This window comes from Oxyura jamaicensis, chromosome 1 (genome assembly GCF_011077185.1).
Source record: "Oxyura jamaicensis isolate SHBP4307 breed ruddy duck chromosome 1, BPBGC_Ojam_1.0, whole genome shotgun sequence".
In the NCBI taxonomy this organism is placed as follows: Eukaryota; Metazoa; Chordata; class Aves; order Anseriformes; family Anatidae; genus Oxyura; species Oxyura jamaicensis.
This window is the reverse complement of record NC_048893.1, coordinates 43,563,498-43,579,942: the sequence shown is the minus strand read 5'-3', so window position 1 is coordinate 43,579,942 and position 16,445 is coordinate 43,563,498. Positions and strand designations below refer to the sequence as shown.

General features: G+C 42.1%; 2 protein-coding genes and 2 long non-coding RNA genes across 9 annotated transcripts; 2 read left to right on the top strand and 2 right to left on the bottom strand.

Moving 5' to 3' along the window:
• Positions 1-34: 34 nt before the first annotated feature.
• On the top strand, positions 35-6,727 carry ART4 (ADP-ribosyltransferase 4 (Dombrock blood group)). 4 transcript variants are annotated; one of them, XM_035335818.1, is made up of 3 exons: positions 984-2,411; positions 3,603-4,355; positions 5,176-5,307. In XM_035335818.1, exons 1-3 carry the CDS (start codon positions 2,325-2,327, stop codon positions 5,269-5,271), a joined length of 936 nt encoding a protein of 311 aa, XP_035191709.1. In that variant the 5' UTR covers positions 984-2,324; the 3' UTR covers positions 5,272-5,307. The 4 variants fall into 4 exon arrangements, with proteins under 4 accessions (XP_035191717.1, XP_035191709.1, XP_035191689.1 ...); XM_035335798.1 differs by lacking the exon at positions 5,176-5,307 and having other exon boundaries at positions 984-1,614; positions 1,844-2,411; positions 3,603-4,879; XM_035335808.1 differs by having other exon boundaries at positions 987-2,411; positions 3,603-4,329; positions 5,176-6,727.
• Positions 6,728-7,333: 606 nt separating this feature from the next.
• LOC118172182 lies at positions 7,334-15,205 on the bottom strand. The gene is made up of 3 exons (XR_004753584.1): positions 14,944-15,205; positions 8,198-8,287; positions 7,334-8,013 (listed from the first exon to the last, which is right to left on the bottom strand). It is a non-coding gene; the product is annotated as an uncharacterized LOC118172182 (long non-coding RNA).
• LOC118172190 lies at positions 8,558-9,618 on the bottom strand. The gene is made up of 3 exons (XR_004753585.1): positions 9,497-9,618; positions 8,898-8,904; positions 8,558-8,658 (listed from the first exon to the last, which is right to left on the bottom strand). It is a non-coding gene; the product is annotated as an uncharacterized LOC118172190 (long non-coding RNA).
• Positions 10,242-14,093, top strand: SMCO3 (single-pass membrane protein with coiled-coil domains 3). Of its 3 annotated transcripts, none has more exons than XM_035335840.1 (2): positions 10,242-10,362; positions 12,305-14,093. In XM_035335840.1, the coding sequence occupies exon 2, from the start codon at positions 12,322-12,324 to the stop codon at positions 12,997-12,999; it is 678 nt and encodes a 225-aa protein (XP_035191731.1). In that variant the 5' UTR covers positions 10,242-10,362; positions 12,305-12,321; the 3' UTR covers positions 13,000-14,093. The 3 variants fall into 3 exon arrangements, with proteins under 3 accessions (XP_035191731.1, XP_035191739.1, XP_035191750.1); XM_035335848.1 differs by having other exon boundaries at positions 10,271-10,362; positions 12,308-14,093; XM_035335859.1 differs by lacking the exon at positions 10,242-10,362 and adding an exon at positions 10,906-11,528 and having other exon boundaries at positions 12,308-14,093.
• Positions 15,206-16,445: the final 1,240 nt, after the last annotated feature.

The following is a 16,445-nucleotide window of genomic DNA, read 5'->3' as shown; positions in this document are numbered from 1 at the left end:
AGAGCAGGATCCAGATGCACGAGGCTCCCTTCTCCCCTCCTGTGCTCCAAAGTGAATGAGAAGTGACTACACTGAAGTTCAGATCATGATTCCGGTACACTGTGACAGTAAGGGAGAGGAGAACCAAGCTTTTCCTGATTCACCATCTACTGACTTCAGCATTTCTCTAAATGACCCTGCCCCAGTGCTGATGTGTATGTGACAGCCTTCATTTGGCAAACCGTTATGACTTGCATTGGCTATACTGACCTTGGCCGAGGAGAAAACATTAATAATTACCCCTGCTTGTCTCAGTCAAGTACCTGAGGCTGATTCCTGTTTTAGCATGTACTGAGGGAGCTTCACTGCTCACAAGACTCACCTCTGAATGCCATCTATTAAAAATGAACAAAGTGCTCATTGAAAGCAGCAGAATTTTCATCAGGAAAAATATTAGAGATTAGTGAGCTCTTAATATCTGCTGTACTAATGTTAGGGCTCGTTGTTGTTGTATAGTTTTGTTTGTTAAAAGTATCCTGTGTGTATTTGCATCTTTCTGTTAGTTTTATATTTGTATCTTCCTTTATATATATATATATATTTTTTTTTTTTTCTGGGAAGGTGAACATTAGGGTCTTGATCATGTAATCTGTTCTATATCACCAGATCTTTATATGGGCTGAAGTCAGTATGGCCTTTGGAGAGCTGAGTGCACAATTCAGATTACAAATACAATACTGGATTGAAGGAGCTCGATTTTCACCTGCTCGAGGTACATTTAAATACCATTACACATCCTCTGCTGCCATCTTATGGCCACTGTATTTATGGTCATGAGACAGTACCCTACGTTACTTTTGAAGGATTTTAAAGTGCAAAGCTAGTGAGCAGGTTTCCTTCCTCATTCACTTTGTAATGCATCATACGCTAAAAGGTCAGGAAAAAAAATAGGCAAGAGACATGATTTGCAACTGAATTATATCCATTTGGATTGATAGCGACTGTCACATTCCAGAGTGGCTGTTTTTCCTGACTGTGAATTTCCCACTGGAGCCTTTCACAGTTGTTAGCTATTTTTTATCTCTACATAAACAAGAGAGGAGGTGCCTCTGAATAAATTCACAACCCTTTCTCTGCACTCACTTTGCCAGTTGAAGAACTGCTTTCTGAAGTAAAGCCCAAAGTGTTGGGGCAATTCCAAGGAGAAGTGTATAGGCTGGATTTATCACTTTGCATCATCCTTCATGTCTTCAACTTTTGCATCATATTTCACGTCATCATCTTATACCACCAGTGGCTGCAGATATTGTCACTCACTCAGAATCAGAATCAGTTAGTGCAGTGTTATCGATCATGTTGAGGCAACCTAGTACGAGACCTTTTTGTCATCCCTCATGCTATTTCAGCAAATGCTCTCTGTCCACAGAAAACAAGCAGCTGCACAGATGCTGCCTTTCCCATGGAATCACACTATGACTGCAGGTGCCCCTCTTCAAAATCTCTCTGACCAACCTATCACTAGCAGGCAATGAAAAGCAAGCTTCAATTCTCTGTGTCACAGAATGAGGCCCTGACAACTCTTTTTTGCTCTTTTTTCTGTGCAGAAATATTTTCAGAGACCATGGGTCTTTGCATGTGAGTAGCTCATTGCCCTTTGATTGGAACAGTAACTGGAAAGCTGCCAGTAGAGAGGGATTAGTCTTGGTGTAGAATATGGATTTATGCCCTCATTCTGAGTGTACCCATCTAAATAGTTCAACAAGGTGCCACTCTGTAGTGGTATAAGTGGAGGATTGGTGGCACACTATTAGGAACTGGGAGGAACTAAGGAGGAGTGGGACAGTTATGTTATCTCTGCTTCCAGATGGGATCCCAACCTACTATGCATTTCTGTGTTGGCTTTATCAGAGCTCAGCACTTCATTAAGAGGACTTTTTAAGCTCTTAGGCAGAGAGTACTCTCCACCTCATCTTCACATATAGTCCTCAGGAGAGAACTGCCTTAGACTTATCCAAGTCAGAGTTTTCTTCCTTTTTGCAAGAACAAGAGTGCAAGATACCTTAGAATTAAGAGCAATATCAAGGTGGACATCTACACCAGCTAAAGTTGGAGTGAAGAAACAATTCATAAGGCCTCAGTGATTCTAGACCCTTCCCTATGGATTATGGCCCCACTTCTACCAGTAAGCTGTCTGGCTTGATTAATGACCTCTGAATTGCTTTAGGAATCTAACGAACAATCTTTGGTTGAAGAACTGTCACAAAAACGTGAGTGCAAATTAAAAACTTCAGAATTCAAGAAAAAAAGGAAAAGAAACAGATGCAGGTGTTCTCTACTTCAGCTCAATGTTCCTTATAGTGTCTTGGGTGGACTCTAGGATGTCAGTGCATCTACTGGCCAGCCTTCTGTTGCTGATCTCCTTGCGAAGACTGGTAAGAGGGGTAAACATTGTACTTTGTTTAAAATGGTGAAATCACTTATCCCACTGAAATAAAACCTTTCTTTTTCCTTTTTTTTTTTTTTTTTTTTTTTTTTTAAATAAATGTTAAGTATGATTTTTTTAAGGAACATTGGATTGGGTCTCATAGAACTGTTCCTCTCCTTTTCCAGCCTGTTTCATCTGAGACTCTGATAACAGCAGTGTGTTGTTGGATGGGCAGTGACCATATTGCTCTGTTCCTTGAAATTGTCTTTTAGCTCCCCCTCAAAGAAATTACAGTACCATGAAGAAGCAAATCCCTCTATAGTTTATGGGCCATTCTAACTTCAAAGAAAGTTATGAGTTTAGTTATGTGTCTAGGATGAATGTTTGAGATGAAGTGAGTATTTACTTGCAGAGTTCAACTATCAACTGGCTACAGTACTTGGCTAGTCCACTAAGAGATCAAAAAGGGAAAAGAGCTGTCATCACACACACAATTGAGAAATGGTGTTATCGCACAGGGTTTTATTAATTAGAAATACTAGAAAAAGATAATTAGTATGTCATTTCACAGACAGAATATATTATAAATTATTTTCTGGTTATAGCATCCTGTTATTTAAATCCTTACTTGTGTTTTTAATGTTTATTTACATGACAAGTCTAGCTGGCCTTAGTGAAAGAAACTGGATAAATAAAAGCTTTGGCACAGTTCTGTCTTTGTTGAACATCACGCACTGGAGCCAGAATATGTCTGAGAGGTATTATAAGACAGAAAGAAGAAATTCACCCCTGAGTTGTGTGCAGGTTTCACTGCCCAAGGATATTGTTTTGTTCATTCTTTCTCTCTTCAAAACCACTTAATAGTCATTAACAGAATATTGAAATACATGGATTATGGGTCTGTCTTGTTGTCCCTATCCCCTTGCTCTCTGAAGAGAAAACTCTTTTGAAGTTTGTAATGTCACTGACTGCCATAAAATAAGAACTCTAGCATTCTGGTTGGCATTTGCCTGAGGTGGGGCTTTGACCTGATGTTTCTCAGCAAGGGCTTGTTGAAGATGCCTGCCTTCTGTGCTTTTTCTGCCAATATTGAAAAAATGAAAAGAAATGGTAGGGAAAAGCCTGGCTTGCATTCACATATAAACATAAAAAAAATCACAATTCTGATGCTAACCTTCATTTGTTTTTTGATTTGCAGTCTGTGTCCCACCTTATGATGGACATGGCTCTACATTCCTTTGATGATCAGTACCTGGGGTGCAGAGAGCAGGTGATGGAAGAACTGGAGAGAGGAGACTATTTCTATAAGGAAATAGCTGCTAATAAAAACTATTTGAGTCTTTGGAAGAAGGCTCAGGAGGCTTTGTTAAAGAGCCCTGTAGGCCTCTTAAGGGAAATGCATGAAAGTCATGCCATAGTCCTCATGGCTTACACCATGAATTCTTCCCTGCACTCTCAGCTGAACTGGGCCACATCCACAGCAGGAAGCTCTCCAGAGCAGTACAGACACAACTTCACTTTCAAATATTTTCACTTTTACCTAACAACTGCAATCCAGATAATGAAGCAATGGCAGAGCAGCAAGGAGAACATGGGGAAACATAAGTGCTACCGAGTGCATAGGGGTGTAAAAGACTTACATATTGAAGCCACAGTAGGCAGAAGAGTACGATTTGGCCGTTTCACCTCTACATCTCGCCTCTGGAATGAAGCCCAAAAGTTTGGAAATGAAACTTTGTTCACAGTGACAACTTGCCTGGGAGCAGCTCTGCAAGGCTTTTCTTACTACACATCTGAGAAGGAAGTCCTCATTCCCCCTTATGAGGTGTTTGTTGTCAAAAACTTCTTCCGGACAGAGTATGGCAACCGGCTGCACCTGCATTCTGTGGGGAATTACAGCAAGTACCACTGCCAGCTCTTGGAAGGTACTGCATATAGTCCCTTTGGGCAGGTGGGATGCAGGTTCTCAAGTACCCCAATCAGCCCTCATCAGCTGTACCTATACAGGGCCACACACAAGGTCCAATCTGTAGCCTACCTCCTGTGTTTGCCTGTGACTACATGACCCAGTTTTCACCCATTTGTCATGAAACCTGTGAGACCCTACAGCTCACTGATGATTAATCCACCCGCTACATAACAGATCTTAGGGTTCTTTTCGGTGTCCACTTATCCCGTCTGCCATTGCAAGGATGTTGCAGGATACATGCTCTGGGGGCCCCAGCATCCCTAATGCAATGGCAGATGAGATTTGCAGGCAGCCTGAATTCAGATATTACTCTGGTGGCTTGCAAGGCAGCTACACTTCAGGCCTCAGGATTACACTGGATGTTGATCCACCACTACTCTGGCAAGATCAGGTAAATATAAACAAAACTACTGTTGCTTTAGTCCTGTTCTCTCTCCTGTGGCAGAAGGGAGGAGAGGTGCTGATTGGCAAAGCACATTCTGTCAATTTCCTGGCTACAGAGATAACTGTTCTGTGCTGGAAGACCACATCGAGTCTGTTCCACAACCCTGTCCTTCTAAGAGTCCTCCACCAATATGGGACTCGTGCTTTTGTCTCTTTGGAAAACAGTGTGTCAGTGCAACCTCTGGGCACAAAACAATCATTCAGGAATGAGAATTTTTGCCCAGCCCTAAGCCAGAATAGTAGGTAGACCGGAGAAAGTTGTCTCTTTGGGGAAAATGCTGTGTTAGCAAGGGCAGGAAGCTCTGATCACATAAAGGAGGTCTAAATGACTGCTCTCTTCACTTTTTTTTTTTTTCAGCTTCAAGAATCAAGAACAGTGGTTCTACTGCCTCTGCCTCTGCTGTTCTTCCTGGTGCAGTTGGAGTTTTCTTGTGGTTGGCTAAGCAACGACTGATTCTCTGGCTACATCCAGATGTATACATTTGATTATCAAGACAGAAAAATAGACAGGAAATCAGTCACTGGAGTTACTGTTACAGAAGGTTCATCACTTCCTTTGTTTTCAGCAGCAGTTCTCCAGATGGAACTGGGTCATTCAGCCTAGCTCATCAAAACAAACACTCCCTGGACTCATTCAGACAGAAGGGCATTTAATATATGGCCTAACTGAAGAGTAGGGCAGTGACACCATTCACTGTAGGTAGTTAGTCCCTTAGGCATTCAGGAAAGACACACATGGACTTTAACAGCATCTATACAGATCTCTTAGTATCTTTATTTTTAGTGAGAGAGCATCTGGCTGTGTGATGGAGAAGGCACCATGGTGGTAGACTGTGGTGGGTAAGTGTTCTTCCTTACATATCTCCTATAAGTGCTGTGTCCCAGGAGACAGCTAAGGCTATGGCTGCAGCACATCAGCCTTTCCCCAATACATGATCCCATACACCAAAGCCATCTGACAGCTCTCATCTCAAACTGTCTGTCTGCATCTCACACTTGTAGGACAGAAACATAAAGCTTCCTTGAGACATGAACTTAGCAGCAGAGGGTCACAAGATGTGTCAGGCCTGTCTTCAGCTTTTATGTTTGGCTTTAGCATTTTGAAAAAGGCAGGTGATGTGTTCATAACAGTCCTCTAGTGGCTGATGAATATCTGTTGGTTATTTTACTGTGAAATGAAGGAGAGCCTGTGGAACCCACTGCTCTCTTCATGGATGTTGGATGTGATTGAAATTTATTTACCTGTCTTTTTGCTTCAATGCTCTGCAATGACTAATACTGGGGGTTGAACTTCTACATGTTCACTTACACGTTCTGGGGCCTTAGATGCCCAAGCTAGAACAGCTATGAAGTTCTTCCATCTACAAAAAATAACGATGTGGAAAATATAAAGAACATTTTCTGCCTGCAAAATCCCCCTTCCAATATGCCTACCCTATTTCTTCGCCCCTGGTTCCTCACCCCTTGGGCCTGGGCTGAGCCTATGGTCAGGAGACCAGTCGTGATGATTTAACTTTGCAGTGGAGTCACCAAATAATTGAACTGTAACTCTCTGATACGTTTCATAAATGACCCCTGAGTGGTAACACCTCTCAGTCACCAGTGAACTTGGCAGGAAGCTGTCTGTATTCACCATCACCTCTCCAAAGTGGTAAGCAACAAGTTAGCTATCCAAATGAGATCTGAATATAAGAGGACTGCACAAGTTGCTGACCAGCTAATTAGTTAAAAGTAAGGATATTCAAAAGCACCTGGGTGAACTGCTTTACTCTCTGAGCAGCCCCCTAAAAGCTTGGTAGTGCCATTCCCTTGGAAATCCGGTGGCAAAGAGTGCAGAACTTCAGGCACCTGAGCATTAGAAATGTAGACACCTAAGGAATGTGGGGGTCTTTTAATTTTTTTATTTTGTTTTTATTTTTTTTTTTATTTTTATTTTTGGTATTCTAAAAGGAGTAGCTTGAGGCTCAGCATTGCAGGTACTAGATTTAGGCATATGCAACGGCAGAGGCCATCATCTAATCATCTAATGTGTAGCAGCATGTTCTGTCAAACTGAACTACTGCTCCTGAAATCCTGAGACATATTTGTCCGCACAGTTCGAACAGATTTAATACAGAACTATTTTACTATTAGCTTATTTTGTATCTATATTTCACACCACATTTTTGTTGCTTTTGCTTTACCAGTGATTTCAAATAAATTATCAACAGAACTTTATTTTGATGCCTAAATGCTCAGAGACACTAAGTACAGATTTCAGAAAGAACTATGGAGAGAATCAGAAGCAGCTGCTGTAGGTATGTCTTGTACGGACATGTTCAAGCCTGCTCAAACTTTCCATCGAAGGTTAAAGGAATTAAGATGAACTTCTAACACATCAGTACATTTATGGAGCTTCCAACTTTTCTGCTATTGCTGGGATGCAGGATTCCAGCATTTTAGCAAAGAGTTGGAATGCTTCACAAGGTGGCCTCAGCACTCTGAAAGCCTCCTCCAAGTAGTCAGCTGCTGTTTTCAGGCTTTTCTTTATGGATCTGTGTCCTTGAAGGAGGGTCCGTATGAAAAGTAAAGAGGAGGAGGGTAGAGAACGAAGTCTGAGCTGTTGTGATGTTTCACCCGAGGAGGAGCCGCTTGCTGTGGTGCTTGGTGGATCATTTTGTTGCAGCATTTTAGCGATATCAGCATAGTCCAAGAGAAGTTCTGATACATGGAGGGATAAAGCAGGTGAACTCAGTAACTGATGAACAGCAGCCTCTACTGTGTCGGGGAAATTATCTTTTTTTAACATCACTCCAACAAGTGCACCCACCAGGCTTCCTACAACCCCCTTATAATTATCATAAAGACCTTTTACTGTAGCCACGTTGTCCTGCAAAGTGTTGATGGGACCAGCAATTCTAGCATACAAACTTCGACTTATGCTTCCTTCTTCCTCTGTGTCATATCCCATGGTGGTTTGCATCTCTTTCAAAGCATTGATCAGGAGCTGCATATTCTCTTTAATGCTAAAGTTTTCTTTTACTGCCAAGATGGGGAACTCAGTGCCAAGATATTGATTGAGGATTTTGAATATTGCATTGGTTGAAGAGACATAGATGTATACTAAGTCATACAGATTCTCGCAGGCCTTAATGATCCTTTCTTTATCACTCTTAAAACCGAGGCGGGCTAACATTTCCGGAGTGAGGGTTTGGCTCTGAAAAGCAAACAGAAGAAATCCAGGAGACAGGGAAGGGTGGATGGGTGGGAGAGTGAAAATACTTTCATCTAGAATATTACATTTCTGAAACTAGCATTACAAATTATCAAACTACCTGACTCTTTCCCCCAGGCCTTCAGAGTTAGAAAAAACTCTTTCTTACCCTCTGAAGGGGACTTACCAAGCAGGCCAGCAAATACGGTGTAAACAGCTGCAAGTGTGGTTATTCTTGTGGATGCAGGAACTACAGATCTGACCTTCAGCATGTCATCTGAAAAGCAATAGAAGTAGTGTAAATGAATTATTCTCTCCTTTTTGATGTTTATTGGTAAATTTATGGAAGTCCTATCAAACAATCTACTTTACATCATCCTTAGAGATATAACCCTTTGGTTTGTATGTACTGGTGGGTGTGCACAGAATTAAATGTATTCTGGGGAGGGGGAATGGATACAGCAGAGTCAAATGCATCAGTCATCTACCTGCAACAGGCAAAGCAATTGAAGGCTGAGCAATGCAATGCTTTTTCTCAGGTTAGTGCTTCCTGTGAAGTGACCCATGTCTGTCAGTTCATACAGTGGCTAGACATTGCAAGCATTCCTTGAGAGGTGGAAGCAAAAAACATTCTCCTTGCCTTGGCTCCTCTCTTGCTACTGTTCTGACTACCAAGTAAGTTCTGCCCTTCTGCTTACACCCAAGAGCTCTCCCAAGGCCAACTGCCAGCACAGTCCTGGGACAACACGCTGCTGAGGGACTGCTTCTAATATTGTCTTTGTCTCTGCTAGAGCCCTGGGAAGACAGACTGGTTGCATCAGACAAATTTTATCAGCTCCATCCCACTCCATACTCTTTAAGGCTTTTCTCTCAGTATGCATCTCAACTCTTTGCCTCTTCCTTCTTTCCCTTCCCATGATGCAAGTGGTATGAAATTATATGAAATAGCAAAATGTTTTTCACTGTCCACTGTAGTTCACCCAGAGCTGTCTCTGGGACTCCACATCTACTTCCACTCTCAGAGCACCAGGGGAAAGAACCTGGGAAATTGCAGCAAAGAAGGGTGAGAGACACGTCAGATGAAGTCCTTTCCCCAAACTTCATATAGATCTGAGACAACAACTATTTATCTTCCTTGAAGAACTGGAGTAAAGCAGGAACAAAACTGCTTGTCTATTGTTTAAAAGATTTTCAGTCATGTTCCAAAGGATAGATAGAGACTCAGAAGAGAATTTGCACCCACTGCTAACCTTGAGAATATAAAATTGGTTTCAGACTACAGAATGTGTCACTGGCAGTTGCCAGCCTGATGAGTTCATTTCAGTCCTGTATTTGAAGAAGTATTTCAGGACTACATGACATTCTCAGTTAATAACAGGAGTCACAGATGGGAAAAAGCTGTGAGCAACTAACTGACCATTGCAGACATGTAATAGTTGTAGTTAAATGATTACTGTTCTCTCATAGCTCATCTGCACATGTCTACAGCTCTGAACACAAGTGGGATTTGGTATTCTGTTTCTGGGTTGACTACAAGAGCTCCTTTTTCATGGGAAAAGAAGCTGGCAATTGCAGATTACTTGTTTTATGCTTGATCTTGCACTTTCATCTGAGAACCACTCTCTCCTGAGGAGACAACACTGGCAACCAGATGCTAGTGGGCAGCAGGTCCATCTCTTGAAGGATCAGAGCTTGGAAGATGTCTAGCCTGGATGAATGTAGAAGTACAAGCTCTTTTTTGCTGGGACACACAAAGCCTGTACTGATTTCACTGTCAGTGCTATTTTTCTATTTATGTGGGACTGTTCAACTTTTCTTCCATAATTCACAGGTGTACAAAACCAGTCATGGCAACAATTCATTATTTCAAAAAGAGAAATAAAAAATTATAAATCCTTATATGAAACCAAATCTTGTACCTAAATTAATGAAAAGCGCTTCCCAACATGTTTTATATCCTGAGAACAGCAAGTAATACCTTCCCCTTTCAGCCCTGGCTGTAGGTACTTGTGATGGTACCTCTGTCATAGGCAAACACATTCATGCTGTACCTGTTCTCTTCAGGAACAGATGGCCTTAAGGGGAAAAAACAATTTTGAACTAGCATCAAATAAACTGAGTTAAAATTGGAAGGAAGGGGAAACGAGGAAGAAAATGAGAAAAATCAGGGTAAACATCACATAATAAAATTAATGACAAGCAGGCAGGCAACAGGACCCAGCTGAAGCCCGGCTCTGGATTCCTAACTCATCAGATGCTACTGGAAACCACCAGACGAACACAGAGGAAAGAGGATGAGATCACTGTCCTGTACACATTCATCTGATTGCAGGAGCACTCAGGCAAAAACAGGTAGGCAGTCTAAATGTTTAACTAGAAAATCCTCTGGGAAAAACCTCTGAGAAATAGGCAGAAATACAGAAATATATGTGGCCTGCCTAACTCTAGAAAACAAATGTAAAAATTGGCAAAAGTGTTAATGTGAAGAGTAAGAGGCAGTTTTAGGTTTAAAGAACATAAATCAACAGCAGTCATAGGAAGCTGAAAGAATGATTCATACAGAATAGACACATGCTCTAAGTCTCCTCCACAGCTTTCTAGTGTGTAAAATGTTCGCTGATGTGCTGTCCTTTTGGAACATTTTTTCTTCTCAGTTTCTGCAAATGAGCATAAACAAATGGTCTTTCAACAAAACATCACTGGAGTGGAAAGGATTAATCTAACACTGAGTCAGAGAGCAAGCCACCAACATCCCAGAGGCAGAGCTGATATGAAATCATACTGGCAGGGTTTTATGTTTCCTGAAAACTTTTACTGTATATGAACTTTGCTTCCTCCAGCTTGAAGAAAGATGAGTTAAAGAGTTTATTCTCTTAACAGAGATACAAGGTAAGTGGCTGAAAGGAATGTACGCTACTGTGCAAAATACCGTGGAAAAAAATATCCCTTCAGACTGGTGTGTATTTCAAAGCTGAGACTAAAAGCTGTCTAGAGGACTGCTGAAATCATTCTGTGTTTCTACAGTGGTCTTGTTGGGGAGGGTGTGTTTAGTGACATACAGCTGGGTTAGTGCCAGTTGATTTGCAGTTAGCAGATAATGCAAGAACTCCAGAGAACCAAAATGACACAAATGTATCTTAAAAGAAGAAAAATCTAGCTAGTCTCCTACACACAACTAATTGTAACTATAGCTGTGCTATGTAGGCACCAAGAGCAAGACAGGACTTATCTTGGAAAAACGCAAAGCAATGCATGAAGATGGCCCAGATTTGCAATAAAAGGGTTGAGAAAATGAAAGTACCAACAAGAAACCAGTCATCCTACTCCTTCAAAGCCTGCCGCTGTTGCAATGTAAGATGCATGCATCTAAGTCAAAATCATGCTAAAGCATTTTTACTTTGCACCTGGTGATGGGTTAAGAGAAGGTGGCATAGAGTTGATTATAGAAGCTTAGAGATGAGAAGTAACTCCACAGTCATTGGTAACTCAGTCACTTTGGACTCTATATTGTCAGGCAGGTAGTGCTTGACATTCACCACTGAAAAAACAATGGGGATTCAATGACAGCATTAGAAAGGGATGTGATTAGGAGTATTGAAGAAAGAATCAGTAAGGGAAAAGGGACTAAATATCAGGGAAGAAAACACAGTTGGAGCTGTGTGTAAGGTGAAATAGGTTAGGATGAGTTTGGGATAGATAATTTTGCTGTTCTCTTTGAATTCCCCAATGTGAGTTGATTAGAATGCACACAAAGTTCTTATATGGTAACATTTCCTCTTAAATGCAAGAAGTGGCTTTAAAAACCTTTACACTGATACCGAGTGTGCCCACTCTACCAATCATCATAGTCATTTAGAAATTAGATGCCACTGACTGAAAAAAAAAATAGGCTGATACAAAAGTGTCTCTGTAACAGGCCTTTCATTTCCACAGCTTATTTTAGACTTTGCCGACTAGATGATCTTGTTCTGTTTTTTAGTGAACTAGTTCTGCTTCTACCATCTGCAGTTTCCTAGGTGAAGAAAGACCCATGCTCATTTTAACAATATGCTAATTACATATTTGTTAGCTTTTTTTATTGCTCTCATGTCTCATAAGGTCCTTTTGCAATCATTTGGCTAATGATACGAATCAATGTTTAAGATTTCTAGATTTACAAGCTATGTTTTGGGATTTGATTTCCTGAGTATAAAAAGAATCAGTGAGGTAGGGACAAAGCAGCTTACATTTCACTGCTTTTTAAGGGCTGGGATTATGGGTGTAAACAGTGAGAACTTTCTTTGATCTCTTGAAGTAGTTTATTTCTGAAGAATGGCGCTGAGTGACCTCCTTTATCCAGATAACCCCAAGAGACGACAAGAATTGATCCATCTGCACCAGGAATTGCTTGACTGCATGTCCATGAATTTCCACGCAACAAATGAGCTGGCTGGAGTTCTGAATGCACACCTGGGATGTACTATTAGCCACATCAAGATGAGAGAGAGCAGCACTGTCAAGGAAAACTGTGACATTATCATTCAAGCAATGAGTGAGATTCAGCGTCAGGTACAGAAGATTGATAGTGACCTGAAGGAGAAGCTAGAGCCCGTGCTGTACCAGAAGCTGTATGACATCAAAGAGCCTGAGCTGGAGAAAATTGCAATAGCCCATAGAGTTTTTTCCATCATTCTTGGAGAAGCAACTTCAACAGCTGGGATGGTAGCTATCAAACTAATTGGCTCCAACCTTATAACTCTCACTGTTAGCAAACTCGTCAGCCTCCTTGCACAGATTGGGGCATCTGTTCTTGGGGGAATCAGCATCACCATTCTTGGGCTCGGCATTGAAATGATCCTCCATGCCATTCTGGGAGCTGTGGAGAGGAATCAGCTTCTGGCTGCTGTGAGAAGCTATGAGGAGCACCTGGCTGAGTTTAAAGAAGCCTCAGAAAAATACCAGCGTGCCATACATGAAGTGACTTCTTCGGTCAGACACCAGGTTCAGTGAATGAAGTTGATGTTCTCTTTCCTGCTGTGACAACAACTGCAGCAGCTACTTCTGCAGATTTTTGTTTGTTTGTTTGTTTCATTATGGTAGATGAAATTTGGATTTTATTTTATTTTATTTTTTCTTATCAGTGGCAGCAGAGCAAAAGATGTATCAGATCAGAGAACTGGCACAGAAATACATTAATAGTGAACTGGCTTAAAGGTGCTTCTGGGAGGCAACAATTTAAATACTTGGCACCTTTTCAGCTGTTTTCCAGAATGCATTGTAGATAACCTTGGAATGTTATTAGTAGTGGTGACAGTAACATTCATTGCTGGAACAGTAGTGGTGAGAAGGTGTGATTTTTCTCTTACTGAGTTTCTTTGTGAAAATGACATCATGATGGGAGAAAATTATTTCAACAAAGCATCCCATATCATCATCTAGATGATTCATCAGAACAGGTGTAGTTGCTAAACTCTCTTAGTGTGGATTTGTTCTAAATCTGATAGGCTCAATTCCCTGTTCATAGAAGAGATTACAAGGACTAGCTGAAGCACATTTAACTGCTATTTCCTGTCCCATTCTTGCCTGAGGAGCCAGCCAGAGGTCTTTAAATAAAATCTAATGCCAGCAGATTAACAGATAAGAAAATCATGGGCCTACAGCCAAACACACACAACCTTGCCCCACAGTTGAGGGAAAGCAGCTGTAGAGCAGCAGGCATGTCTGACTGTGAGTAACCTCTCATGCTCAGTATTGCCCTGCTCCTGCTCACCCACAGGTGAACATTTCTGTGCACAGCTGCTGCTCTGTTTATTGACATGGCACCATGCACTTAAACAAGGGTTTGTAGGATTACAGCCCTATTAATGTGCTGAATTTCTTTTCAAGTTCTTTACAAGCCACCAATGCAGGACTGCCAAGAACATGCACAGATTCTTCATTTCACTATGTGCTACCAAATGTCCTTATTTTGCAGATTTTTAAAACAAAACTAGAAGAACATGATTTGCTGTCAAGCTCTGATTTGCTGTGGTTTGCCTTTTTTTTTTTTTTCTTTGATCTTTGAAGAAAAAAAATGAATTAATAAAAATATATCTATTTTAAGAGCTCTTTCCTATACTTATTTTTTTGTTGTTGTTGTCACAAAGATCAATCTCAAACCAAATCATGAAGAAGATTAAAATCTTCATTATACATGCAGTTTATCAATTCCTGTTTATCTCCATGATAATCTAGTAAAATTATAGTCAGTAGAATGTATAGATCCGTTTTTAGTACCAGCTCCCCCCAGCTTCCTACTATCCCCAGTTTAAATCATTATCTTCCAACTCCTTTTTCTTTTGTGTTCGTCTGTATGGAAGCCACTAGATGGCAATGGGAATGCAGCTGCTGGCTCTCGAGCAGCTCTGACAGCCACCCCGGACAAAGCCCAGGGCTCAGGAGCTTAGGTGGCTGAGAGGCCACAGCTGGAATGAAAAACATGGACCAGCACAAGCTGCAGACTGGGCGATGTGGGTCAGGAGAGGGAATTCGGAGGAGACAAAAAGCATTTCCATACCTAGACACAAGGCTTGTGGTGACATGGTGACCTGAAACAGCTGGTTTCTATACGACGTGACTTCTCCTTGCTCCTGACCCACATGGCACCGAGTTTAGAGGTATTTGTTTAAAGGCAAGAGATCAGCGGAAGAAGCAATACTTTGAGTGTTGGAGAGGCAGGAGTTCCTGGCTCCTGCTCACTTTCTATGTGCAAATGTACATTCTAATTTAGGGAGAAAAAGCACAGGCTTGGTACATATCTCTGTGAGATTGCTAATCACTGCTGTAGGAGAATAGTGGAGTCAAATAGAAACCAATCTATTGTACTTTTCAGGCATTTTGAAAGCAAAATCTAAGCAGTATCAGGGAAAGAAGCACATGGAATGAAGATCATAAATCCACACAATTTGGCTTTACCTTTTGATAGATCTTTGTTCCTGGTGGTCTTAAAAGAAAGACATTTTCCCTGCAAAAGCAGGTGCGTAAGGTGTTATGTCCATGAGATGTTGGAAGATGTCGGAGGTGTTGGAGGCTGATGGTCTGCAGCCTTTTCTGCTTATGAGGTAGAAGGCCGGAATCCTGAGTGAGGTGGGGCAGCCACCCATGACTTCACAGAAGGGTGTGTATGGCACCTTCCAGCCCCATGAGGCAGTTTTGAGGTGAAAACAAAACAAAACAAAACAAAACAAAACACAGACAAACAAACAAACAAAAAACCACTGATCTCATTAAGACCTTCCCTAACTCTTTCCCCCAAACTCCAGCAATAAGAAAATCATGGGATTTGCTTGTGTTGCTGACAGTTCTGGTTTTCTTTTTACTTTGTTCTTGAACTCAGTGCAGCATGCATTCAGCTAGCTAAATGAGAGAGACCAGCAGGGCAGAGAGAGTTTACCTCTCTGCTTCTGCTAGGTAACTGAAACACTGTTCCTCCAAACAGGATATACTTGTCTGCTTTTCCTAGCCCTCTGATCAGTCTTACACTTGATCTTCCAAAGGCATTATAACCATTCTGAGGCCAGGCTGCTGGCTCTTCTCCTCTAGACTCCTGGTGCTACTTCCCCGAGTGACAGAAGTATATGGCAAGTGAGTATATGGGGGAATATCACACTCCACATCAGCTCTGAGTCAGCAGTCGCTCCGGCAAGAAAGCAGCTACAGCTGCTGCAGTAACACTTTGCCCAGGGAGCCCAGGATGGTGATGAGAGGCCCAGCCCCCGTGAGGAGCCGGCAGCCTGCAAAGCCTGAGCAATTTCCCCCTCCAGTGGTGCAGCACCTGACAAGGGCGTGCGCGGCGGTGGTGTTCCCATCTAGCATCCTTATGCATTTCCCCTCTGCTCTGTCTGTTGTTTTGAGCAAAGGTTAAGAATTAAAACTGTATTATGTGTGTGTTCTATATAAAAACAACTCCAACAAAGAAACTAAAACAGGCAAAATGAGTCTAAGTTGGTCCCAAACTTGTGTAGAAAGATTGTTGCAAACAAAATCTGCCCTGCAACAAATTCCTTTCAGTAGTAGGACCAACTTAAAACAGCAAGCCAAAGAGGCACAGGGTACTGTGCTGCCTGCAGGCGTGGTGAGCAGTCAGTCTGAGGTGCCGAGAGCTCTCAGAACCCTGGCTCTGGAAATGCTCCTGGCCTGCCTGTTAACGTGGACGTTGTGTAGCTTGTGACTGATGCTGGCGTTATCGCGTTGCAGTTCATAGCCTTGCTTTCACCCGCCTGCAACGATTCTTCATGAAGCTCCGAGTTTGCCCCCTCCCTGTTCAGCACAGCACACCACGTATCTTTATTCGGGTTATCACGGGGGGCTCACAGGGGAGCTCTGCTGAGGCGCAGCTCCCAGGGAGGGCAGGGGAACCCTCTAACGGCCGCCCCTAACGGACGGCCGCCCGCCCCGCCCCTGCTCCTCCCGGCCCG

Excerpts from the sequence above, each read along its gene's own strand:
- SMCO3 (XM_035335840.1), top strand. The coding sequence starts at position 12,322 with ATGGCGCTGAGTGACCTCCTTTATCCAGATAACCCCAAGAGACGACAA.
- ART4 (XM_035335798.1), top strand. The coding sequence starts at position 2,325 with ATGTTCCTTATAGTGTCTTGGGTGGACTCTAGGATGTCAGTGCATCTA. Across the intron at positions 2,412-3,602 it reads TGATCTCCTTGCGAAGACTG|TCTGTGTCCCACCTTATGAT; the intron begins GTAAGAGGGGTA and ends TTTGATTTGCAG.